The following is a 26,107-nucleotide window of genomic DNA, read 5'->3' on the forward strand; positions in this document are numbered from 1 at the left end:
TCCCTGGCCTTGCCACCCTCATCGTGAAGAAATTCCTTCTTATCTCTAGTCTAAATCTTCCCCCTTCCAATTTAAAGCTGTTTCTCCTTGTCCTATCACTACAAGCCTTTGTAAACAGTCCCCCTCCAGCTTTCCTGTAGCCCCTTCAGCTACTGGAAGGTCGCTATAAGGTCTCCTCGGAGCCTTCTCTTCTCCAGGCTGAATCATTCCTGGAGGTGTTAAAAAAATATAGATGTGGCACTTCTATGACGTGATCTAATAGGTGAAATGGTATTGGGATGATGGTTCGATTTGATTATATTAGAGATTATATTAGAGAACCTAAATTTTATGTGTATGGAGATATATATATGGTTACGCATATCATTACACAGACTTGCTAAAACTCATAATGTAGACCTTAAAAGGCCTATCCATTTTAATGACAGTTCTGTGCAAATATCCTATTAACATTCACACTTTCAATGATATCATAGATATAAAGCAATAAAAAAAAATGTACTGCCGAATCTTTTGATGCTGTCAGGTTGGACATGTTTCGATAACGCTTTGATAAGCTCTCTACGGCTTTGATTTCCATTGGTGCACAACTGTTTTATTGAACAGTTAGAGTTACTGGTGAATTAATGAGTTGCTAATATTGTTCTTCAATTTTCCTAATTATCTTCTTCTCTTCAATTAGTAAGCATTAGAAAATGTCCTTTAATGTACCTTCAGTAGCTGCTAAACTTGTAGTACGTGAAGAACTGATATATATAAAGCTGTTCTCAAGAGGTTCAATCTTGTTTTGAGGTCGTAAATTTTATGTGGTGAAGACCTGTAACTATTAAAATACTTTGGTTTATAATAATGAGTACTTTCAGAAGCAAATAAATACTTTGTACACTTTAGAAAACAGAGGTATAAATTAACATTTAAAATAAGAGAAAGAAGGCAAACGTTCAGATTTGAAAACAAAGAGTGTTTAGAATAACTAATCGTTGTGCTTTGCTGCAGGATGGAGTCCAGGTAACTGAGAGTGGAAAATTTCATGTTAGTCCAGAGGGATTTCTTACCATTCGTGATGTTGGAACAGCTGATGAAGGTCGATACGAATGTGTTGCCCGGAATACCATAGGATACTCCTCTGTTAGTATGGTGCTTAGTGTTAACGGTAAGGTGTATCAGTCACAGCTATGAGTTACGATATTAGTTTTATTCTAATTGCTTAATTTGTCAGATACAAAAAAGTTAATCGAATGTTAAAATCTTTCTTTTATTCATATTTTCCTTTTCCTCTCTTAATCTTTTCTTCTTTTATTTTTTTCCTTTCACTTAATTCAGGCAATTATCTGCGCACATATAAGATGGGAATATGTCAGCCAGAATGTCTCGAGGGGTTAAGCTGCGAAACAAACAATGATTTGGGCTCCAGTTAATCATGCCGCTTTCCTCCTGAGATATTATTTGGATCTATTAGAATCCGCTAGTTGAATACACTGCCTAATCTTTAGGGATAACTTGACAAAAAGTCCTGGGGCATCTTTAAAGGGGCACTTACAGCACGTGTTTGAAGATAAGGCTGCAACGATTGTGAAAGAACCTAGGAAAGTCATAATGATGTTAAGAAGCTAAAGGAATAAACAGTTGAAGGAAAAAGACACTATTTGAGCCTATTCTTTTTTTTTTGGAAGTAATAATGGCAAATAATAGTTAATACGTAGTAATTAGTAATAAAGCAACCAAAGAGGCTAAGTAAATAACTTTATTACACAGATTGATTCTAGTGCTTTTTTGACTTGTTGAGTCAGACTCATTTTGATGGAAAATGTTAAGGAAACTGTATGATTTCTTGCCTTTCATTAGAAAACATGACATATTTTGTATCATTGAAAAATAAGTATTGAGCAGTGATTTCTTTAATATATTGGATATTGTTTCCCAGTGATTGTTTCTCAGCATGATATTCCGTATTTTATTTACTAAAGTCATTAATATGTGTCAGTGATTTTTATAATGTGTTGATTACCGTGGTGTCAATCACATGGTATTAACAAGACTATGATATTCCTTGGCTTACGTTGCTTTTAGTAGACTATCAATCTATCCCCTCCTCTACCAAAAATTATATTTTTTCAATCAATAAAGATGATTTCTGAGAGAAAAATAGCAGAACTGGGAATCATTGGGTAATAACTTTTCACCTACATAAATGAAGTCTGCAAAGGAAAGAAAGTCCATCAAAATCTGCTAATCTTGATTGCTCTGGAGATGCATAGCAAAAAAACAAATTTTTGTTTGGTTGTTTTTGTTTAAAAATAAAAATAACCAATTCTCAAATCAACAAGAGCTCTGAAAAAGTAAGCCGTGAATTGAACTATAACCTCAATGGAAACCAGTTTCGTTGACTTTGTGCGGGTGTCAACTTCTCATTCTCATCTGCTGAAATTAATAAACTACACAACTTGAGGCAAGCTGACCTGCAATATTTAAATATGATGTGGTTCTTTATCTTGTAAATTGTAGCACCAATAAACCTAAAATTAATGAACTGTCCTTGATTAATCTGCATTCACTGTAAAACTGTAAATGATGTTTCTCCTTAAAACTAGGAAGATATCAGATACTGTTTCTCTATGGCTGCTGTAAAAATGAAGCAGTCAGAGAAGAAAAGAGGATAGACAAATTATAAGTACTGGATACTTGATATCTGGATGGTATTAATAACATCTTAGACATTCTTTTCTTAACTCTGAGACAGAATAAAGGCAGATTTATAGAAGCTGGAGGGCAGGTTTTGTGGGCTGTGTTTGAGAGCATTTTAAAGATGCTTTCCTTTGGCTATTCTCTTCTATCCTTTTCCATTGTTTTGTAAGTCTCTGGATTAAATGTGAAGCAGGAATTGTGTGAGTTAAGTATCCATTGCTTAAATAATTGTCATTTTTCTTCTTCCAGTCCCACCCCCCCCCCCCCAAAAAAAAAGGTATTGTGTGAAAGGCTAGCAGGGAGCTTTGAATTTTAATATTTATTAGTCTAAAAAGAGAATGACTGGCAGGAAATAATCTTAACAAAAATAAAGTGCAGTGGAGTTAACAACTGACCAAGGTTTGTGATTCAGTCCACGTGTACCATTAATCAGAAAGCAAGCTCTGAAAGAAACACATCTCATATGAACACTGAGATTACATCTGTTCCACACAATATTGTGGAGTATCATGTCCAGTTCTGGAATCCCCAACATAAAAAGGATGTGTAACTGTTGGAGCAGCTCCAGAGAAGGGCTACGAAGATGATCCGACGGCTGGAGCTCCTCTACCATGAGGAGAGGCTGAGAGAATTGGGTTTGTTTGGCCTGGAGAAGAGAAAGCTCTGAGGAGACCTTATAGCGACCTTCCAGTATCTGAAGGGGCTCCAGGAAACCTGGGGAGGGACTTTTTACGAAGGCATGAAGTGACAGAATGAGGAGTAATGGCTTTAAATTGGAAGATGGAAGATTTAGACTAGACTTTAGGAAGACATTCTTCACGATGAGAGTGGTGAGGCCCTGGCCCAGGTTGCCCAGGGAAGCTGTGGCTGCCCCATCCCTGGAGGGGTTCCAGGCCAGGTTGGATGGGCCTTGGGCAGCCTGAGCCAGTGGGAGGTGTCCCTGCCCATGGCAGGGGGGTTGGAACAGGATGATCTTTAAGGTCCCTTCCAACTCTACGTATAATATGATATTATGAAAAGGAAGGAAAAAGAAGGGAAAGGAGAAGAAAAGAAAGGAAATGGAAAGGGAAAAGAGAAGAGGAAAGGGGAAAAGAAAGGAAAAGAAGGAAGAGGAGGAGAGGGAGAAGGAGAGGTAAGAAGAGGGGAAGGAGGAGGTGCAGGAGAAGGAAAAAGAAGGAGGAGGAGGAAGTGGAAGAGGAGGAACAGGTGGAAGAGAATGAGGAGAGGAGAGGAGAGGAGAGGAGAGGAGAGGAGAGGAGAGGAGAGGAGAGGAGAGGAGAGGAGAGGAGAGGAGAGGAGAGGAGAGGAGAGGAGAGAGAGGAGAGGAGAGGAGAGGAGAGGAGAGGAGAGGAGAGGAGAGGAGAGGAGAGGAGAGGAGAGGAGAGGAGAGGAGAGGAGAGGAGAGGAGAGGAGAGGAGAGGAGAGGAGAGGAGAGGAGAGGAGAGGAGAGGAGAGGAGAGGAGAGGAGAGGAGAGGAGGCTGTGAAATGCTTGCAAACAACATTTTTTTTATGTCAGCTGATTTTGTCCATCTGCTGATTTAATTCCAGTGTGTTTGCGTTGGACTTCTTTCCTACTTTACCCTTCTTCCTGTGTAGCTTCTCCAATCTAAACAGACTCTGGAAATTGTTAGCTGTTGCCCCTGGATCTGGTAATTCTTGGTTTAGCCTGAAAGGAAGGTTATTAGCCCTAGATATGTTGTACAAACATCCAGCTGCAATTGAGTACTGTGTAAAAAGGCAGATGAATGGGCCTGTGCGTTCATGAGTCTGCAGTGTTGTGAAGAGTTGTGATTTTTAAGGTAGCGTTTAAAAGCCAGATGATTTTAAAGTAGAAAGCAAAGGGCTGGTTGAAATAAATATAATTTAGAGCTTTTAAAACTATAATATATATATATATATATAATATATATATAATGTGTTGCTTACTAGACTCAGCTCAGGAGAGCAGCAATGTTAATTTTTTGGGGTTTTTCTTTAAATTTGGGGGAAGGGGGTTGTGTTTTGTTCATTTTTAGTGGAGAAATGTCTTTGAATTTGTGTGATGCATCTTTTCTAAACGGCAAACAGACTGAGAGAGTTGAGGTTATTCAGCCTGGATAAGAGAAGGCTCCGGGAAGACCTTAGAGCAGTTTCCAGTATCCAAAGGGGCTACAAGAAAGCTGGAGAGGAAATGTTTACAAAATCTTGTAGTGATAGGACTAAGGGGAATGGCTTTAAATTGGAGGGGGAAAGATTTAGATTAGACATTAGGAAGAAATTCATCACAAGGAGAGTGGAGAGGCCCTGGCCCAGGTTGCCCAGAGAAGCTGTGGCTGCCCCATCCCTGGAGGTGTTCCAGGCCAGGTTGGATGGGCCTTGGGCAGCCTGAGCCAGTGGGAGGTGTCCCTGCCCATGGCAGAGGGGTGGAATTAGATGATCTTTAAGGTCCCTTCCAACCCAAACTATTCCATGATTCTACGATACCTGTAAATGCTTTAACATTTAGCAAAGTCAAATCAAATTTTACTTTGAATTCAGTATTAATTCAGCACTAATTAAATGCTAATTGAAATCAAAGGGAATATTTGTTTTGATTTCAATGGATATAAATCAGGCTCTTCATACCAACACTTGAAAGGTGATAAAACACCATCCCAAGAAAAAAACATTATTTTATTTTTTCTTTTGTCATTTTTACTTGAAACTAGGACTAATTAATGGACAGTTAAATGCTGTGTGAATTTATCACTTTATTTTGGTTTGGAATTATAAGCAAGATGACTTTTAAACTTAGATTAACTCCAGTTTTAAATGAATTTTACAGTACTGTAATATGCTTTTATAGAATTCCAAAGTGGTTAAGAATTTTATATTTGGACGAACTAAAGCTTAAAGAACAGGGGTTTACTTTGTACAACTGCAGTGATGTCGTGTCTAGACTTTGTTTTATACATGTATCTTTTTGTGTGTGGCCATTTTTGCAATAACATGTGAATTCCTCTTTCTGTAGTCCCTAATGTCAGCCGAAATGGAGATCCTTTTGTACAAACATCAATTGTGGAAGCAATTGCGACTGTTGACAGAGCAATAAATTCAACACGTACACATCTGTTTGACAGGTATTTTCTTCTCTTATTATATGAAGTCAAAATTAATTTTGTGTATACTAGAAATAAGGGAAGATTTATTAAGCGAAATGTCATTTTATTATTTAAATAACATTGTTAGCATCTGGTTAGTTTTGGGAATACTAACACTTTAACATGTAAGGTTTCCTATTGAATCTGTTGAGATCTCTGTTGCAACAATTTGTTGAGATCACATGTATTACAAGACTACTAAATGTTTAATTGCTAATAAATATTTACTGCTTTATTAACTTATTCAGTATTTTTTTGTTTGCCTTCCATTTCGAGATGAGTAACCAAGGTATGTACTAACCATGTCACTGAACTTTTACATGATTTATGTAGTATTGTTATTTTGTAACTCCTGTGTACACTTACTTTTTTTTCTCAAATTATCTATCAGTCGTCCTCGTTCTCCAAATGATTTGCTAGCCTTATTTCGATACCCAAGGGATCCATACACTGTTGAGCAAGCCAGAGCTGGGGAAATATTTGAAAGGACATTACAGCTTATTCAAGATCATGTACAAGATGGTTTAATGGTTGACCTGAATGGAACAAGTCAGTACTCTTTCCTTATTTTTCTGTGTTGAAGCATATTTGCCTTCTTAAGTCATTATACTTAGACACATTTCTTTTCCGAGTCTGGGTCTCAGTTGCAGAACCATTACATTGAAATCAGTGGAGTATTTGGCTTTGCAGTTTGCCCAACTCAGTCCTTGGTTTGCACATTGTTACAATATGGTGTAACTCAAGTTTTTTTGAGCTTTCCGTGTACAGTGGTTTTTCTTTTCCTGATGTTGACATGGTAGGGAAAAATTCACGTTCAGATTCTTCTGCTGATCACATTTAGTATCATAGATGTGCATAATGAGTCCTGTTTGTTAACTCCCTGTGTGTTAATTCGTAGGACCATTGGTTCGAAACAGACAGTTGTGTATTAAAAATAATCAGTACTTTGTTCATGTTTATTTAAGTAAAACCATTTAGCGTCCGCGTGCCTTGGCAAGGAGAAAAGATGATATAACAAGAAGGATTTGTATGCTTTTCAAACCAAGGTTTCTGCGTGTATCATGATAGTATTCAAAGAATTATTTGCTGCTCCTTCTTTAAGTGTGTGCCAAACTAAGCTGTTTCCTTTAACGGTGATCTGATGTAATGAGAAATAGTTATTGCTGCTTCTTATAAATAGCAGAAAAATGTGAGGTTTAGTATTTCTACCTTTTCGTTATTGAAGTCCAAGTTCAAATTCAGGAAGTCCAGTTGGGGCATATACAACTACCGTGTGTGGATATGTGTGTGGATAGGTTTGAGACAGACTGAAGCATTTGGAAATAATGGTAGGCTTTTAGGAGAGAGACTTGAGACCCGGCCAAAAGCTACACTGGAAATCTAGAGGAAATATTTTTACTCATTATATTCTTTTTGATGTTTATAATTGCGTATTTATTGTAACTTCCGAAAACTTTAACTCTGACCACGAACTAGTCAAGTATTTATAAGACCAAAGACTGCAAGCTTTGTGGAGTCCTTTAACGTTTGCTAGTAAAAGAAGCTTGTTGCTCATTATTAGAGCTGAGTAAATAATTTATGAGGGATAGTTTACCACAAAAACCTATTCAAATTTCTTTGAAGGCTTATGTTTTATAAGAGCAACTCAATTTAATTTGGTTCTTTGATTAGATGCATATGCAAGCATATTGAATATAATACTAGGAGTGTATGAAGTCTGATGTGTGTGAATTGCTTGACTAATTTTCACTAGGATCAGTCACCTATGTTTACCAAAAATTGGCATTAAAACCTACAAAATTCTGTTCACAACCAGAGCTTGCCTCTCTGCCCTACAAAATATACAGAAACATGGCTTTTAGGGGTACTTGATTATTAAAATAAACCTGTTTTCATTTAAATAGCCTAGTGCTCAGATTTTAATACTCCTATTTGCCTGTATTTGGTTTTATATCAAATGCAGAGCTCCATGAAAGGTGTTATTTAGCACTTTTGCATTGGGAATAGTTGAGAAATTTGACAATTTCCCATTCAGAGACTTTTTTAATGTAAAATCTTGGAATATCCCAAGGAAAGACTAGGGAGCCAAATTCTCCTCTGCAGTGCCAGATTGTAAAACAAAGGGAACAGCCACAAATTGCTGCTTGGGACGTTCAGACTGGATGTTAGGAAACGTTTTCTCTCCAGGACGCCAATGCAGCACTGGAACAACTCCTACAGAAAAGCTGAGCAGTCGCAGTCATGCCCACATGAAAACCCATGAGGTTTTCATGCCCACTAGAGAGGGATACAGCTGAGCTGATCAGGTGCTGGAGACAGCTTTGCTTCAAGCAGGAGCTTGGTCTGGGTAAAATGACCCTTCTAATCGATATTTCTATGACTCCATGAAGCATCTTCCTTTTTGTTTGAAAAAAAATGTAGCTAATATTATGTGAATTGAGCAAACCAGCTCCTAAGCACTAGACATTCTCAGCAACCAGCCTTTTAGAAAGCAGAGCCCGAGTTAGTGCCTTCGAGCGCGAGGGGTAATTAAGGCTCTGAGATGGGCATTTATGGCAGTCTCCATGCTGCTCAGAATGCCATTGAATGTAATCCATTGCATCCCACTTGAACTTCTAAACGGAGAAGCTAAACCTTTTATTTTAAGTTGGTAATGAAGGTCATTGCACCCAAACTATTCATAGTTGAGTTTTGCTAACAACTTGATATCAGAAATGTTGATGAGGGATTGGACCAGATGACCTTCGTGGTACCTTCCAACCCAAAGCATTCTATGATAACGACAGCAGACAATTATTTACATAAAGACTGCATGAGTAATGATCATAAGAGAAGAACTTTGTGATGAATGGAAGTCATTTAAAAAGGAGAATTATTATAAAAAAAATACATTTTCTGTGTGTAGTTTTAGAATTAAACTGCCCTGGTAGCCAGCACGTTAAAATATGTTATCAACAATATCCTTAAAGAGTGTGTTTTGCTGCATTACCCACTGGGCACTTACTGGTTTTGCTCTGTGGTTTGTTTTCCTTTTTCCTAGCCTGGAGTATTCCATAAAATAATTTATGTAGGCCTAGAAGAACAGGTTAGGTGTGCCTAATGCGAACACTAGGTCTCCAGTACCTTCACTTTAACTTGTAAAACACGTGGAGAACACATAGCCTGGGTCTGTTCAAACACAGATCCCTGGACTGAGCACAGGTCCTGTCTCAGCTGAGCAGCTCTGAGCAGTCCAGTCGCTTCCAAGGCAAAGACAAAGAGGGGCTTTAACTAGATTGTTTAAAATTGTCCTGCTTTGTAGAAATTGGCAGAGAACCAATGTGCACACATTTATGTGTTGAACGTAGGTGAAAGTCAGGGTCTTTGCAAGCGCACCAAGACTGAGTTCAGCATTAAAAGGAACATTTCCTGACGATGTGCAGTTAGCCTGCACCAATATCTCCCAAAACTGCATTCAGTTCATGTTCTTGAGCGATTATCATCGTGGTGAAACCTTGTGAGCCTGTGGGAATGTGGTAACCTTGCACACTCAGTCATTTCCTTTTTTCCTTCTGCCTTTATTCTGTTATTTCGTTTTACTCCTGACTGCAAGCTTTCCAGATCAAGGTCAATGGTGATGTTTGATGGTTCCTAGTTAACTAAAAGTATATCCATCTACATTGCCAAATACTCTACCTCCTAGACTCTCTCCTGGATGGCGGAATCTCGCTCATCCATACGATATCCATTGATCACTTAGGGTGTGCTTTGGATCAACAGGGCCCATTTAAAGTGAACCTCCCAGTTGTCTCCACTTACTCACTTTGGTGTGAGTTGTGCTGTGGTCTATGGAACTTTATCTTTTCAAATTAAGTGAAAAATGTGCTTCAGGGCCATATTCAGTCCAGGAAAAAAAATGTAAAGCTTTTCTGAAGAGAAAGTACTCCTCTTGCACAATGGACACAGTGGAGATGTCTTTCTCAACCTGAAAAATTTCGCTCTACAGACACATTTCTGTTGCTCTACACAAGCCGATAATGCAGATGTAGCCCAAATCAATGCCTTTTCTTTTCATGAAATGAAGCCAAACTCTTTCTAAGAAAAAAAAACATTTTTTAGAATGACTCCTAATAGGCAGCATGGACAAGGTGCAGCCTGACCTGCTGTCTGCAGTAACCCAGCACTGTATTTGGAGTCCTTATGATCTTCAGTCCTTCCACATGCTGTCATACCACAGCAGAGATCATGCAGCGTACAGCCTTACTTTGAAGTTATAAAACCATAATTCTAATGAATTAATGGTGTATATTTTGTATATATTATTTTTCTACGAACTGAGAAAAAAAACGCTGGAAAGCTGTATGTTGTAGTCCCAGAGGTGAATGATGTGGGTTGCAGAGGAAACCCATGCCAAGTGCTATGCAAACACCAGTTCTGTTTAGAAACTAGTGCTGGGTAGTAGTGAATATGAGTTACTCCACACCACTCGTCCTAGAGTGCAATCCTCTGTTTAGCTGTATTGTCTGTGGTTTTGTCTTTCATGCTTTGTTTTGTTTTTTGTTTTCAATTTCATGTATTGTCTTTCATGTGTTTTTTTGTTGGATTTCTTTTCTTTAAATTCTCTGTAATAAAGCAAAGCAAAATAGGAATGTTCAGTGAATTATCAAGTCTCGAAAGGTAAAAAAATTTGAAATCCATGAAAAGTTATTGACAGTTTTGTAAATGCTTTTACAGATATGGGGAAAAATTACCCATTTTGCTCAAGATGAGTGTTTTGTTTCTGAAAATATCTCTGCTTTCTTAAGTGATCAAATAAGAGATGAGCTTCTTTTGTAAACATTCTGTAGAAGCTGTACTTGAGTCGGCATTTTAGAGTTCCCCTGTGACCTAATAGTGGCTGTTGCTTAAATGACCTAATGTTCTGATACATATATATGTGTGTGTATGTGTGTGATTATTATTGTTCTTTTCAAACAAAAGGGATGTTTAATCTGGCAGAAAATGCAGTATAATAAGTAACATTTCAAAAAAAATAATGATATGTGGGGTCCATGAACCTATGAAGTCTTTGATTTTTCTCTCTGTCTCTTTTCCACTTTCAGGTTATCACTATAACGACCTTGTATCCCCACAGTACTTGAATCTGATAGCTAATCTCTCAGGATGTACAGCCCATCGACGAGTGAACAACTGCTCAGACATGTGCTTCCACCAGAAGTACAGGACATACGATGGAACGTGCAACAACCTTCAGCACCCCATGTGGGGTGCTTCTCTGACAGCGTTTGAGCGTCTGTTAAAATCAGTCTACGAAAATGGATTTAATTTGCCTCGGGGAATTGAACCCAAGAGGCTCTCTAACGGCTACCCACTCCCAATGCCTCGCTTGGTTTCGACTACTCTGATTGGAACGGAAACAATAACTCCTGATGACCAGTACACTCACATGCTCATGCAGTGGGGTCAGTTTCTTGACCATGACCTTGACCTCACTGTGGCTGCTCTAAGCGAGGCCAGGTTTTCAGATGGGCAGCATTGCAGTTCGGTTTGTACAAATGATCCTCCATGCTTTTCCATCATGATACCACCAAATGATCCCAGAGTCCGAAATGGTGCGCGCTGCATGTTTTTCGTACGCTCCAGTCCAGTTTGTGGAAGCGGCATGACCTCTCTCCTGATGAATTCCGTCTACCCACGAGAACAGATCAACCAGCTGACTTCATACATCGATGCGTCCAATGTTTATGGCAGTTCGGACCGTGAAGCACTAGAAATCAGAGACTTGGCGAGTCAAAGGGGCCTTCTGAGACAGGGCATTGTACAAAGATCTGGCAAGCCCCTTCTTCCGTTCGCTACTGGTCCACCAACAGAATGTATGAGAGATGAAAATGAGAGCCCAATTCCCTGCTTTTTAGCTGGTGATCAGCGTTCTAACGAACAGCTGGGTCTTACCAGCATCCACACATTGTGGTTTAGAGAACACAACAGAATTGCCACAGAGCTACTGAAACTCAATCCACACTGGGACGGTGACACAATATATCACGAAACACGCAAAATTGTTGGTGCGGAAATGCAACACATAACATTTAGCCACTGGCTACCTAAGATCTTTGGAGAGGTAGGCATGAAGATGCTTGGCGAATATAAGGGTTATGATCCCAGTGTTAATTCTGGCATAACTAATGAGTTTGCAACTGCCGCTTTTAGGTTTGGTCACACACTTATTAATCCTTTTCTGTATCGACTGGATGAAAACTTTGAACCTATTCCACAAGGCCCTCTACCTCTTCATAAGGCATTCTTCTCTCCATTTCGGATTGTAAATGAAGGAGGCATTGATCCACTTCTAAGGGGATTGTTTGGTGTTGCTGGTAAGATGCGTGTCCCATCACAATTACTCAATACAGAATTAACAGAAAGACTCTTCTCCATGGCACGTACTGTGGCTTTAGATCTGGCAGCTATCAATATTCAGAGAGGCAGAGATCATGGAATTCCTCCCTACCATGATTTTAGAGTTTACTGTAATCTTTCTTCAGCTCAGACTTTTGAAGATCTGAAAAATGAAATTAAGAATCCTGAAATCAGGGAGAAACTTAGCAGGTGAGGCTGAGGTGAAGAAAAACAATCAATTATCTAAATGTGCATGCAAAGTTAGTAGCTAAATGTCTTCTCTAGAAGAAAATATTTGTTAAGAAAGGGTTAAAGAGATTTTTTTAAGAAATATACGTACCACGATAGATATGGAAAATTCCCTCATGCAGATAATTTCTTTATTTCTATATCTCTGTGATCAATAAGAAATTAATATATACTGCATGTGTTTGTTAAATGATTAATTTGAATTGTCCAGTTTTAGAAATGCTGTTAAAGATGAAAGTTGTTTCAATATAAGGTCATATTTAATGCTAGTTGCATGCAAGTGTTTACATTCATGTCCAGTTCTATCCATTCCATACACTAAACCAAATGGGAATATTGTTTGCTGTATTTTCACACGGACATCCTTCTCTACCGGTAATCTGTTCATATTTAGAGCTTTAATGTTTGAAAATAAACCCTTAGCTACTGCCACCCCTAGTTTTATCTACACAAAGACAGAGAATTAGTCTCACTACAGTAAAAAAACCCCAAGAGATTACTGAGGGACAGGAAAGAGAAGCTATTGAAAAAGAAACAGCTCCAAGGAATCAGAAGAAGGCTACTAGGAGAAAAGCAGTTGTGCGCTAGGCTTGCAGACCCCTGTGATGTTGTTCACATAAGCAACCTACACTGCAAGATTTCTTGCATATACACCTACAGGTTATTCACAACCGATGTAGCACTGTCGCTGTCATTTTTACTGCAGGTTGTTTGTATCTCTTGCCCTTGATTTTATGACATACTGCTTATTTTGTAAATGTAAAAGATTTGACTTTAAAGATCTGTGGTTTTCTATTTATAGGTTGTATGGTTCCCCACTGAACATAGACCTATTTCCTGCTCTAATGGTAGAAGATTTAGTTCCAGGGAGCCGACTGGGGCCAACCTTGATGTGCCTGTTAAGCACACAGTTTAGGCGTATTCGCGATGGAGACAGGTAAATTGAAATATCATGGAAACCAAAAGTAATTTTAAATTGAGGATACTTAGTAACCTTTGCAAAGTCTCATTTCCGAATCAAACTGCATTATGTTTTCATTTATAATATGTAATCGAAAAGATAAAGAATAGAGGTTTCAGACGTTGTTAGAAGCTATGATTAATTTATTTCTTCGGTCTGTCACTTTTTATGATGTACAGAAGCATCATACTGACCTGCAAAAAACACCAGAGCCAACACATTCTGAGTTTCCTTTTAGCAGTTATTCGTGTTAGTTATCTTTCTGAAAAGTGGATGTTACTAATCTCCTTTCATTGCATTTAATTATTTTACTGGGAAAGAAATTGTGATGATTGAGATACTTTCACCATCTCTGTTACTTAAAGACTAGGCTGGAAAATTATCACTCTGTGTGTAATTCCTATACATATTTCATATTTCAATACATTTTCAATACAAGCGGTCTGTGCACCAAAAGCATATTAAAAGCAGACAGGTTATTCCAAAGAACACAATGTGATAATTGTTCTTAAATCACTTTACGTGCACATTATGAGCAATTTCTCATTTGTAGTTTCTGTGCTACCTGAAATGGGAAAATAGTCTTTGCAGTTGTTACAGCAGTTACATCTGCTTTGCATGCTTTCAGCACACTCATCTGGAATCTGAAAATCAACATTTCCCTCATTTTGACGTAGTTTGTGACTTAGAATCCTGGATTTTGTATGTTGTGAGGGTAGAAAGACTTGGGCTGATTAATCCCATCCTAATGAAAGTGAAACCGAGTAAGCATTGCCAAATTAGATTAGATTCACTTTATCCAATGTTTCTTGCTTTATGTAAGTTGTAAAATTGCTACTTAGGATAGTATAAAGGCTTTTTTTATTTCTGTAGTCAATAACACAAACCTTGTTGTATACTTAAAAAAACCCCCAACTTTCTGACATAAAACCCGTTTAAAAAGTAAGCTGTAAAACATAAACCCATCATGCCTAGAGGCAGAGGGAGTAAAAGGAGAAATATATGCAGTATGAGCTCCAGATTGCTGCTGACAAGTACCTATTTGTGTCACAACAAGATTATGATACTGCTTTTTTTTTGCGTGTCTGTTTGCATTTTTCCAGCAAAAGGTTTTTTTTTTTCTTCCTGAAACAACATTTAGAAACTATAGGAAAGCAATGAATACTTAGGAAATGGGATTCTGCTGTCCAAAGAATACAGATGTTTTGAAGCAACATGCCAGTAAAGAGTGAAATATTATTAGACACAATGAAAGCAACTCTCACTTCTTTGAAAAGCCTTTACAATGGGGCAGAGGATCAAAGCTGCCAGCGCCTTGCAAAATGAGCTCGCCTGTCCAGGGAAAAGGAGTGATTTTTGAAGGAAGCCTGATTTTATGTCAAGATGGAAATGTCAAAGTCTTTTTTTTCTGATCACAGTAGCTGGAAATTCATTTGGCACTGCCCAGTGCCTTACAAAAATGAAACTATAAGTGGGTAAAATGAAATTTGTTGACAATTCTTTAGTTTAGTAGAAATTTGTTATTGATTTTTCCTACAGTTTAAAGAGCCTCCTACTTATTTTTCATAGAATCATAGAATAGTTTGGGTTGGAAGGGACCTTAAAGATCATCCAATTCTGACCTCCCTGCCATGGGCAGGGACACCTCCCACTGGCTCAGGCTGCCCAAGGCCCATCCAACCTGGCCTGGAACCCCTCCAGGGATGGGGCAGACACACCTTCTCTGGACAACCTGTGCCAGGGCCTCACCACTCTCATGGTGAAGAAATTCTTCCTAATGTTCGGTCTAAATCTGCCCCTCTCCATTTTGTACCCATTGCCCCTCATCCTATCCCCACAAGCCTTTGTAAATAGTCCCTCTCCAGCTTTCCTGTAGCCCCTTCAGGTACTGGAATTTTGAAATAGATGCAAAAAAGTATCAATACAGAATTATAACTACAGTTTTCTAAGATGAGCAATTCTTATATGTTAGAGAAGTGCAATATGTTTTCAAATCCTGGAGAGTAACTTAAAAAATACTCTTTTCCAGGGACTGGCTTGCTTTTCATAGTAATGTATTATTTATATTTTCTATTGATAACAGGCTTTTAGCCCCTTACTTATGAAAAATAAATTATTTGAAACCACAGTGTTTCCTCCTTAGACTCGTAGAATCCATAGGTTGGACAAGACCTTTGAGACTATCAGGTCCAACCATATCTGTCTACTACTAAACCATATCCCTAAGCAATATAATGTATATAATGAATTAAATGAGTATATATATTAATAAGTCCCTGAATTAGTATAGTCATTAAAATAGTTTCAAAGAAAAGAATTTATTAACAGTCTCACTTATCCAGATAATAAACTAGGTAGAGATTTAACCATTCCTCTGATCTCAGCAATTCTATCCAAATTTTCTCATCACCATTTCAAAGTAGCCCAGAGAACGAAATATATGGCAGTTTAAGCCTCTGCCTTAAAAGAATTCTAAATTTGTTAGTCTAGTGCCATTTTAGATGTCCAAAGATACCCAGGACATCAAAATGGGATTAGAAGAGAAATCAAAGGATTTGTTGGAGATTCCATCCCTTGCGGAGTGTCAGCATAACCCCAAGTAGGGCTGAAATGACACCAAGCGCTTACATTTTGGCATCCGGATCCCTCCCTTGGATATAATGTAAAGTTGAGAATAGAATTTATGAAATAATTAATTTCATTCTGAATACAATATTGCAATATCTATGGAAAGCTCCATGTTTTGTTTTTTTTTCACTAGCAAACTTGTCTTTTCTGTGAGATTACAGGTTATGGTATGAGAACCCGGGTGTGTTCACTCCTGCTCAGCTCACTCAAATCAAGCAGATATCTCTTGCCAGAGTTTTGTGTGACAATGGTGACAACATAACCAGGGTACAACACGATGTCTTTAAGGTGGCTGAATTCCCACATGGATATAGTAGCTGTGAAGATATTCCTAAACTGGACCTCAGGATGTGGCAAGATTGCTGTGAAGGTCTGTATAAGGTGGATTTGGATGTATTAACATGCGCTTTCTTTAGTGTCTGTTCATTTTATTTTAAGAAGATATTTGACTGTGGTTCACCTTCTGTTAGAAACTCAAATCCAGAGCAGAGTATAACTATTTAACTTCCCATTAGAAGAAGATGAGTGAGAAAGATCCTTATTTACTGACGTAAACATTGAGATGTTGTCTACTCATCTGACTCTGTATCAAAGGTTGGGTTCTGTGTCATTACTCATCAGCTGTGATGCTGAACAATTTATTTGAGATAACCTTTTTGTCTTCATTAATTGCAAGCCTCAAAAAGGGGAAAGTAGGATAATGCTTCTTAAGAAGTCTTAAGAAGTTCCTTGCTTCTTAATAAGGGAATAAAGCAGTTAGCAAAATCCTTGTTAACTGAGTGGTTATTCCATGCTTTATATTATATAGAGACATTGTAAACATAGCATAATTTTGAGCATTGCATGGTGTAGTTAACTGTTTTCCTGTTTTCTTCCTTTTGTGGATAAATATTCTTGTTCATCCCGATCTCCTGTATAAGTTAGGACATTGGGCTGATTTGTTTTTTGTCACAAGTAAGCTTTTTTCCTCCAGAAACAAGGTTTACTTGGCTACATGAATCTCAGGATAATGAGAATCCCATTTTTCTTGCTAGTCTGTATGTTGGCATTTGTCTCAAATACAGTTATTCTGCACAACCTCTCTTTAGCCATCTTCACATCAGACTTCACTGCATCTATATCATAGTTAAAGAACCCTTCCCAAGAGAACCTTCTGGATCACGCAGATTTGTAGAATATTTTGCAGTAGCACCAACAACAAAATACTTCAGAGGACAGTGACCTCTCTTTATTGAGATCTCCTGGACAATGTCGTTATAAATTTCTTTTGACAAAATTCAGATGACTTGCTGTGGCTGAAAAAGTGTATTCAGGAATTTTGGGAACTTCACTGTGGAGCCCTGGTTATCTAGAAGTCACTGTCAAACAAATTATTAACTGGAAAAAACTTGCTTTATTAGCTGGCAATTATTCATATTCAAATCAAATTCTACCAGGTCAGGCCAAGTTCACTTTGCCACGGTTCACACAACGTGGCTGATGGTTTCACAAATACGTTAATTACATCAATTTGGAAAAATTGTAGAGCTGTTCTGAGAAATTCTGTGTTGCTTCTCTAAATGTTAGGCTGTCACTGAGCCTTCTAGAGATGTTGTCTTTGGAACTTCTTTAGAATATTCAGCCTAGCTTGTATTTTCATTCAAGAATGTTACTACCACAGAGTACTACTGGATGCAGTACAGTTAGACAACTGCCAAGCAAAAGAAAGGGTAAATAACTCAGGTTCTTTGAAGAAGCTGTATCCCCTTCTTCAGAACTCTTTTGAAATCTCTGCAGCGGTTAATGAAGAAAAAACAAAGTATGCGTGGCTTGAACTGCTTTCTTGCATGGATGTGATACTTTCTGTGGGCTGGTCCTGTGGCACTAAGGAGTCACCTCTGTGAAGTGGGGGCACAGAATACATTGAGGAGCAGCGTTTACTTTAAGTTAAATACTTTAGGTTTGTTTATACTTCTAAATTTATATTTGTTGTTTGTTTATAAGAAAAAAAAACCCATTATAATATTCTCTACATTTAAAATACTTCCAATTATTTTAGAATTAAAATCCCTCTAAGTTAAAATTTAGAATACAGAATGCCGTTCATTTCAGTTTATTTGTGTTTAATAAGTGACTCGCATTCAGCTGTTTCAGCTTCTGGTTTTGTAATCCTTCCTGGCTTGTTAAAGTAAAAATATTTTCTGTATGAAGAATAGTTACAAAAAGCTACTTCTTAGATTTCTTGAGTAAAGCAGGACATTTATTCCTTTATTTCTTATAAAGCAGGACATTATTCCTTTTTATAATAACAATACCAGATTACCTTTAGATTTCAGTTAATATGCCCTACAACAGTATTACTAGTTGAGGGAGGAAAAAAGAAGGGATTCTGTTAAGGTAAAGAAGTTTTTCTTCTGGCTTCCTTCACTTTCTGCCATTCTTCGTCGTGTCAGAGATGGTGAGCGATAACTACAGATTTACTGCAGCTCTTTAAGTGAGTAAAGAAAATCCAAGTTTCACATTTTTTAGACAAGAAACTTGGTGCTTTTTTCAGGTTCTCTGGTGCAAAATAATACTTTTTTTTTTTTAAAGAAGCACTCAATGTACACCTTCAGGATTCCCCTGACTGCCTTTATAGCTCAGTTCTGAACCTAAAACACAGAAACCATAAATCTCCCTTCCCTTAATATAAGCACACTCTTATGGATATACTAAGTGTTTCTGTAAGATTAATTATGTTAAACAAAAAAGACCAGAAATTAGGTGCAAAAACATATCGGCTCAAATGGAAACATGTTTTTACTTCAAATATGTAAACTTAAAACTTCTCCATTGTGAGTCTTTAGAAGTTTTGCACGTTCTTTTGTAAATCAAAATGAAAAATGTATTTAGCCTTTTGGTTTATGCCAAACAATGACCCAGTGGGAAGTGATTCAGACCAGACTGAAGTCATCAGCTTAAGCCTAAAGTGATTTAGGAAGACAATTTTTCCGAACTGCTTCTCCGTTAGCAACCAGCCCACCTCCTGTATCAGATACTGTTCTTCTTTCTTTAATTCTGGAAAACAGCCATGTACAAATTACAATTAAGAATGTTTAAAATTGCTGTATTTTATTAGAAGAGTTAAGACACATTCTTAGTCTGGGTGCGTTTATACATGGCCTCCCAGTAGGATCGACCTATATTTATGAATTCCTGCGTTTTAAAACCAGACCAACAATTATGCCATCATCACTTCTGTACTGACCACATTAATCAATTTGGTTTAAGCATTGCTTCCAGAAAGACATGGACTATTTGTTTTAACAATCGTGCTTTACTCCAAGTTAAAAATTCTCTGTCTTTTGCTTCTAGTTTTATATTTTGTTATGCACTACTCATCATGCCTTTTCATCTTCAATGAAAATACGAAGCTGCAAAATACTGTGGAAAAGTTTAATGTTTGAAAATGTTAACAAAAGCCTCAGTGTGAGACTACAAGATCTTTGGTGACAATTGAAGTGCTTTACCAAGAACTCTTCAAAATACCACAATGGTGCAGTTTATGCCTGAACATGTTTTATCTTTACACAGATCTTGTGGTTTTCTTGACATGTTACAGGGTTTTTTCGCTTTCTACATACAAATGTATTTTTTTTTAAATTAAATCTACATTTAAAATGCAAATTTACATTTAAAGACAGCATCTGTTAGCTTAATAACAACTGAGACTTTTCCAGGCTGCTAAGATAAAGTTCTGGGGTCTGTAATTTTACGGATTGCATCCTTTCTTCTTTGAATAGTAGTACATTTCATGTAGCATTTCTCTTTTATTACAAATTCTATTGAAAGAATCAGTATTTTTATTTCATCCAGACAAAGTATATTTTATATTTTTCAGATATCTCTGATCGGTAAGATATAGTTCTAATCCATAAACTTAAGATCAGGAGACCTTAAACTGGGACAGTGTCTTGTCTTTGCTACCGTGTCTCATGCCAGTACTCACCATCCCTGGTGAAAAGCAGCAGGGAAGCAATAGGCTGTCATTCACTGCATTTAAACTTAAGCTCCTAGATGAGTCCTTAAAGCCAAGATTCAGCCTCTCAACATCTCCCTGCAGGCAGTAGAGAAAACTACTAGGTTGCACAGGAATGTGTTCAGGAAGGTTCTGAATATCTCCAGAGACGAGACTCCATAACCTCTCTGGGCAGCCTGTTCCAGTGCTTTGCCACCTTCTCATAAAGAAGTTTTTCCTCATGTTAAGGTGGAGCTTCCCGTGTTCCAGTGTGCACCCGTTGTCTCTTGTCCTGTCGTTAGCCACCATTGAGAAGAGTCTGGCCCCATCCTCTCAACACCCACCCTTTAGATGTTTATAAGCATTGAGGAGATCTCCTCTCACTCTTCTGTTTTCCAGGCTAAACAGACCAAGCTCACTCAGCCTCTCCTCATAAGAGAGATGCTCCAGTTCCCTGATCATCTTTGTGGCCCTCCTCTGGACTCTCTCCAGTAGTTCCTTGTCTTTCTTCAGCTGAGGAGCCCAGAACTGGATGCAGTGCTCCAGATGGGGCCTCACTAGGGCAGAGTAGAGAAGAAGGATCACCTGCCTTGTCCTGCTTGCCATGCTCCTCTTAATGCACCCTAGGATACTATTGGCCTTCTCAGGCCCTGAGGGCACATTGATGGCTCGTTGTCAACTTGTTGCTGTACTCCTGGATCCTGCTTTGCAGAGCTACTTTCCAGCTGGTCCAATCCTAACCTATATCGGTTCATGGGGTTATTCCTCCCAAGGTGCAGAAACCTTCACTTGGCTATGTTGAACTTCATTAGGTTTGTTTCCACCCAGCTTTCTGGATTATCTTGACATTTGCAGCGTAACAATATGTAGATTCTAGAAGAAAACATTATCCATAGAAAAAAGGAATTATTAAGTTGCTCTTAAACATCTGACTTCTGTGGAGAAAATTAATTGGACTGGGTGTAGCTCATTTGGGGAAATTTTAGGTGGGCTGAAAAAACCCCAGGAATTTAGGCTCATTTTTCTGATTTACCACAACTACTAAGGTATTCTTCATATTTTTCTTTTTTGAAGAAAAAAAAAAATATAAACCTCTTGGTTTAGACTTCCTAAGGCTAGATAAGAGCATTCTGTCTTGCATCTCTCATCAGTGACAATCTTCTCCCTTGTATCTGAAACTGAAACCGAGAACAGGAGTTGTTCACTTGACAAGTTGAGTTATTTGAGCCTTTAAAAATTACAGAAATGTCAGGTCTGTGTCCTTCAAGATGTCACTGAACATATGGTTCTTGTATTTACCAGTTTAAGGTGATAAAACCTTCCCAGGATTTCAGCCCTTTGTTACTAAAAAACAGTGAAGGAATAAAAACAATGGACCATTGTGCTGTTGTACCAAAAAAAGTAAAAATAACTAAAAAAATCTGTTTTGTGAGATGACCTTAGCAGTCATTAAACAAAGGAGAGCAGCAGAAATTGCTTTCAAGAATTGCTTCCAAAAGAAACTAAAATTTCTGTGCCATTCAGGAAAGTTTTCAGTAACAGATTGCTTTAAGAAAAAAGTTCCACTGACCAAAATTAGTTCTCTCTCAAGTGGCCCTTTGGAGGTTAACTCCTTTTCTCACTGTGCTGACAGAAGTGTGGAAGGGTGATTGAAAATGCCTTCATGCCAAGCATCTTACAGGCTCAGCAGGCTCTTCCGTTCTGAAAGAGCTTAGTTTCTAAGTGGCCAAGAAGAAGATTGTGTGAGAAATAGCAGAACACATAAGAGGAATGAATAACATTTTGGCAGTAAATATCTAGTTCTTCAGTGAAGCTGTTGTTAGAAGAGGAAGGTAATAAATTAGCTCAAGAATGGGACAAGCTGCAAGGAAAGAGAAGGGAAGGAGAATTTTGTGAATATATTCTGTTCAAGAATGATATATAGGTATTGGTTTTGAACTGGAAATCATAGAATCATAGAATGATTTGGGTTGGAAGGGACCTCAAAGCTTCTTGATGATCCAAGAGGTCTTTTCCAACCTAGTGATTCTATGATTCTATGATCAATGAGTCCAACTGTACCTGTCCACTACCAAAGCAGATCCCTAAGCACTTCATCTACCCATCTTCTATATACCTCCAGGGATGGAGACTCTACCACCTCCCTGGGCAGCCTTTGTCAGTGCCTGAGAAGCCTTTCGGTGAAGAAGTTTTTCCTGATGTCCAATCTGAACCTCCCTTGGTGCAACTTGAGACCATTCCCTCTCGTCCTATTGCCTGTCACTTGGGAGAAGAGACCAACATCCACTTCTCTACAACCTCCTTTTAGGCAGCTGTAGGCAGTGATAAGGTCTCCTCTCAGCCTCCTTTTCCCTAGGCTAAACAACCTCAGGTCCCTCAGCCTCTCCTCATAACACTTGTTCTCCAGCCCCTTCCCCAGCTTCGCGGGTTCAGTTCCTTTCATGGCTTATTCTGCTGGTACCAGACATAACTGGGATATGTCCATGGAATCCTGTATTTGTCTTTGCCTTCTGTTTTCTTAGCAGACTCTCCACTTCTAAGAGTTGAACATGCTGTTGGTCTGTTGGTTCCCACTGCAGTTTGGACCCCTATAGTTTTTTGCTTTAAAGCTTCTGCTTCTTTCATTGTCTCTCCTCCAAAGTTCTGTTCCAGTTTTGGTTTACTTTTCTTTTTATTTATTTATTTTTTAATGGAACTCCTTCCAAATACTCACTGTGTTTGGAATGCTAAATAAAGTGAACTGAAAGAAAGACGTACGTCATCATTCATACTTCATCCTGTGAAGACGTCCTCTTAGGATCTCAGAAGATTTCTGTCATGATTATTCTCAGGCCTGAGATTTTCATTCTATGATGTGGTCTTGGAGTCTAAGTGACTGGTGATACCTTCAAATCCCTCAAACTGAGAAATAGGGCTGATCAGCAGTAAACTGCATCTACAGATGATCTTCAGAATTTAATTAAAGATTCTCTTTCAAATGTCAAAAAAACCCAAATATTAATGCGTGGAATAGATGAGGAAGCAACGGGCTGGTTTTTATATCACTGTTTTCCTCTATAGGTAACTAGTCAAAAAGCAGAAAATAATTTAAAACGGAGAGTGGAAATTTCAGAATTTAAAAGAGTAGTTAAAGTATTACTGTTTAATTGTGAAAATAATCTTGTATGTCTTTGTTTCATACCTAAGAGCTCGTCCAAGAATAATCTAATTCTCTCCATCCACCTGGCTTAAATGTTGTATTACTAAGAAATATTCATCTGCCATCAAAGTGATTTTAAAGGGATCAGGCTGAATGTATGAATTGCCTTTGCCAATTCAGGAGATACTGTAAAACCAGATTAATATTATAAGCACTGAAAGATAGTGTAGTTTATAATGTGTAATTTCTTCTCTAATTTCAGACTGTAGAACGAGAGGACAGTTTAATGCATTTTCTTATCACTTCCGAGGAAGACGTTCTCTTGATTACAGCTTTCAGGAGGACAAGCCCTTGAAGAAAATGAAAATGTCCAAAACAGTAAGGTGAGATTTGCTTTTTTTAAAGAAGTATGAAAACTGTTTGTTTTAAAAATGGAATGAAACTCAAAGATTTCTTTGTAAGAGCATAACACTTTCTTCCAGTGTCTGTTTTCTCAAGGTTATGATTGATGTAGTTTGTTCTGACAGGTCTGCTTATCTGCTGAGCACTTTTTTTCAAGCTCAGATTTGCATTAGACCCTTTGCGAGTGACACAAATATAATGCTTTTGTTCTTCCTGGGCTTTTCATGAAAAAAAAAGAAAAAAAAATCAGCCTAATTTGTGGGATTTGGAATCCCACATTCCTGTTGCGCCTGCAGTAACCAAGTTATTTCCTTTCCTTTTCAGAGACATCAGATCCTCCTGTAGAAAGAGGAGGAAACCAAGTGTTGATAGCACTAGCATAAAAATTTCTTATGTTGGTAGGGATTGTTTCTAGTACCAAAATACTCAGGGCAGGACCAGAGAACAGGAGTCATACAATGTTGTTTATAACTCACTAATACTCAAAACCTTGGAAGTATTCAAGGCCAGGTTAGATGGGGCTTGGAGCAGCCTGATCAGTGGGAGATGTATCTGCCCTTGGCAGCGGCTTGGAATTGGATGATCTTTAAGGTCCCTTCCAAACCATTCCATTCCATGTTTCTATGAAAATACTGTAACAAGGTATTAAACCACAGTGTTGGTCACAATCAACTGCAAAAGGTTCCTGCTGTCTCCAGGGAATCAAAACTTATCTATGAATTAGTGAAACGACCTGAGTTCTGCTCAGACCAAACATTTTTTGTGAAGATGCTTCACAATAAGAGAATTTGAGACTCTCTTGAATTATTGTTCTTTCCATACAGCTCGTCTTCTTTTAGCAAATGAAATTATCTGCTTGACTGAGATGACCAAGCAGAGTTTGCCCACTCTGGCAAGGAAAGCATCTAGACAGATGTGTAGACGGGTACATGTATTTTAGCAGTTTCAAATACTCATGCGAATGTTATAGCACTGAAGATTCACCACCGTTGTGTTTCACTTAATAGATCAGAAGCTGTTCTGAAGTAAGAGAGCCTATAGATGTTTTGGATTTTAAGCAAGGGAATATAGGAGCTGTGTAAAAGTTTACTTGCAGAGAGAAAAGGAAAGGTTCCCTTGAAGAAGGGTGTTCTGTCTGGCTTTCCAAGTGAACTGTTAGAATGTTTTAAATTTAGGAAACAGTAATTCACTTTTTAAAGATGCTAGTCCCATAATTCTAAAACTGTAGAAGGATTAAATTAAATTAAAATGAAAGAAAGAAAAAAATAAACGCTTATATCTGAGAAGCAGCCTTTTTGTGTTAACTTGCTGTTTGACTGTGTTTCAGAAATGAAGCTCAAAAATCTACAACAATCCAACTACTAATCAGGGCTACAATTTAGTAAATTTACAATGCCTTATTTATAGCATAAATAAAGCTAAAGCAACCTCCGTTCTTTAACATTCTCATCAGTTCTCATGCTCACTGTTGTATTTAAATGGCGTTTGTGATGAGGTGATTTTTTTTCTCTTTTTTTTTTTCCTTCTCATTTTCAATTACTTGAGCAGGTGGGGAAGATTAAACTTTTTGTTATACAATAGCAGCTGTTTTACTGGAATTTTGGCATGTTATATTGTTTAGAGAGGGTTTTTTTTAATTTAGATGAAAAACTATGGGAAACTAAGTAGCTTGAACACCTGCCAATAAGTGCTGATTTAATTTAGGCAGAAAGATTATAAACCATCAGCCCTATTATGAGAGAGGATTTCTTCTGCGGTTCATTCTTTCAGTATCCCTTAGCTCTGGAGAAGACAGACTAACAAAACAGAAATTCTTGTATGGATTCAAGTATCTTAATGTAATAATTGACTTAATAATTAGTGTTTTCTTTGCTTTTAATGCTCTCTTAAGTGGTGCCAAGTAATACATTATTAGTCATGGACAGTTCCCTTGCTAACTGTTACCCATCAACAGATTGAATTGATTAACATAATTTACTCTTGTACGTCTCTTAGAATCATAGAATCATAGAATAGTTTGGTTTGGAAGGCACCTTAAAGCCCATCCAGTTCCAACCCCCCTGCCATGGGCAGGGACACCTCCCACTGGCTCAGGCTGCCCAAGGCTCCATCCAACCTGGCCTGGAACCCCTCCAGGGATGGGGCAGCCACAGCTTCCCTGGGCAACCTGGGCCAGGGCTTCACCACCCTCAGCGTGAAGAAGGTTCCTAATTATGTTGGTTACTGACCGTTTACAGTTTTGCTAAGTGTTCTAAAATATCTAGCCAAATGCAAATGAGACAGATGACTATCCTGACTTGGCATTCATTTGTTGCAGTTCTGTGAAACAGAGTAAATATTTTCATAATGCCACGTCGGCATCTAATGAAAATACAAACAAACCCGCCGTGAATGACTTCAAAGAATTTGTTCTGGAAATGCAAAAAACTATTTCAAGCCTCAGAAATCAGGTAAGTTGCTGTAATGGACAGTTTCTAGTCATATATTTAATTTATCATGTTTTCCTAACACCGCTCCTCTTATGTTTTTAATATTTAGACATCCACTGCAGCCAAACCCCACCACATAGTAT

General features: G+C 38.0%; 1 protein-coding gene across 1 annotated transcript in view; it reads left to right on the forward strand.

Moving 5' to 3' along the window:
- Positions 1-26,107, forward strand: part of PXDN (peroxidasin) — an 87,840-nt gene that overhangs the window by 56,652 nt on the left and 5,081 nt on the right. Inside the window, exons 14-21 of the mRNA XM_054062213.1 lie at positions 997-1,153; positions 5,676-5,784; positions 6,197-6,354; positions 10,887-12,390; positions 13,232-13,366; positions 16,180-16,388; positions 23,396-23,516; positions 25,853-25,985. Coding sequence (XP_053918188.1) covers positions 997-1,153; positions 5,676-5,784; positions 6,197-6,354; positions 10,887-12,390; positions 13,232-13,366; positions 16,180-16,388; positions 23,396-23,516; positions 25,853-25,985 — 2,526 coding nt within the window. The remainder of the gene's footprint in view (positions 1-996; positions 1,154-5,675; positions 5,785-6,196; positions 6,355-10,886; positions 12,391-13,231; positions 13,367-16,179; positions 16,389-23,395; positions 23,517-25,852; positions 25,986-26,107) is intronic.

This window comes from Cuculus canorus, chromosome 3, assembly GCF_017976375.1.
Source record: "Cuculus canorus isolate bCucCan1 chromosome 3, bCucCan1.pri, whole genome shotgun sequence".
In the NCBI taxonomy this organism is placed as follows: Eukaryota; Metazoa; Chordata; class Aves; order Cuculiformes; family Cuculidae; genus Cuculus; species Cuculus canorus.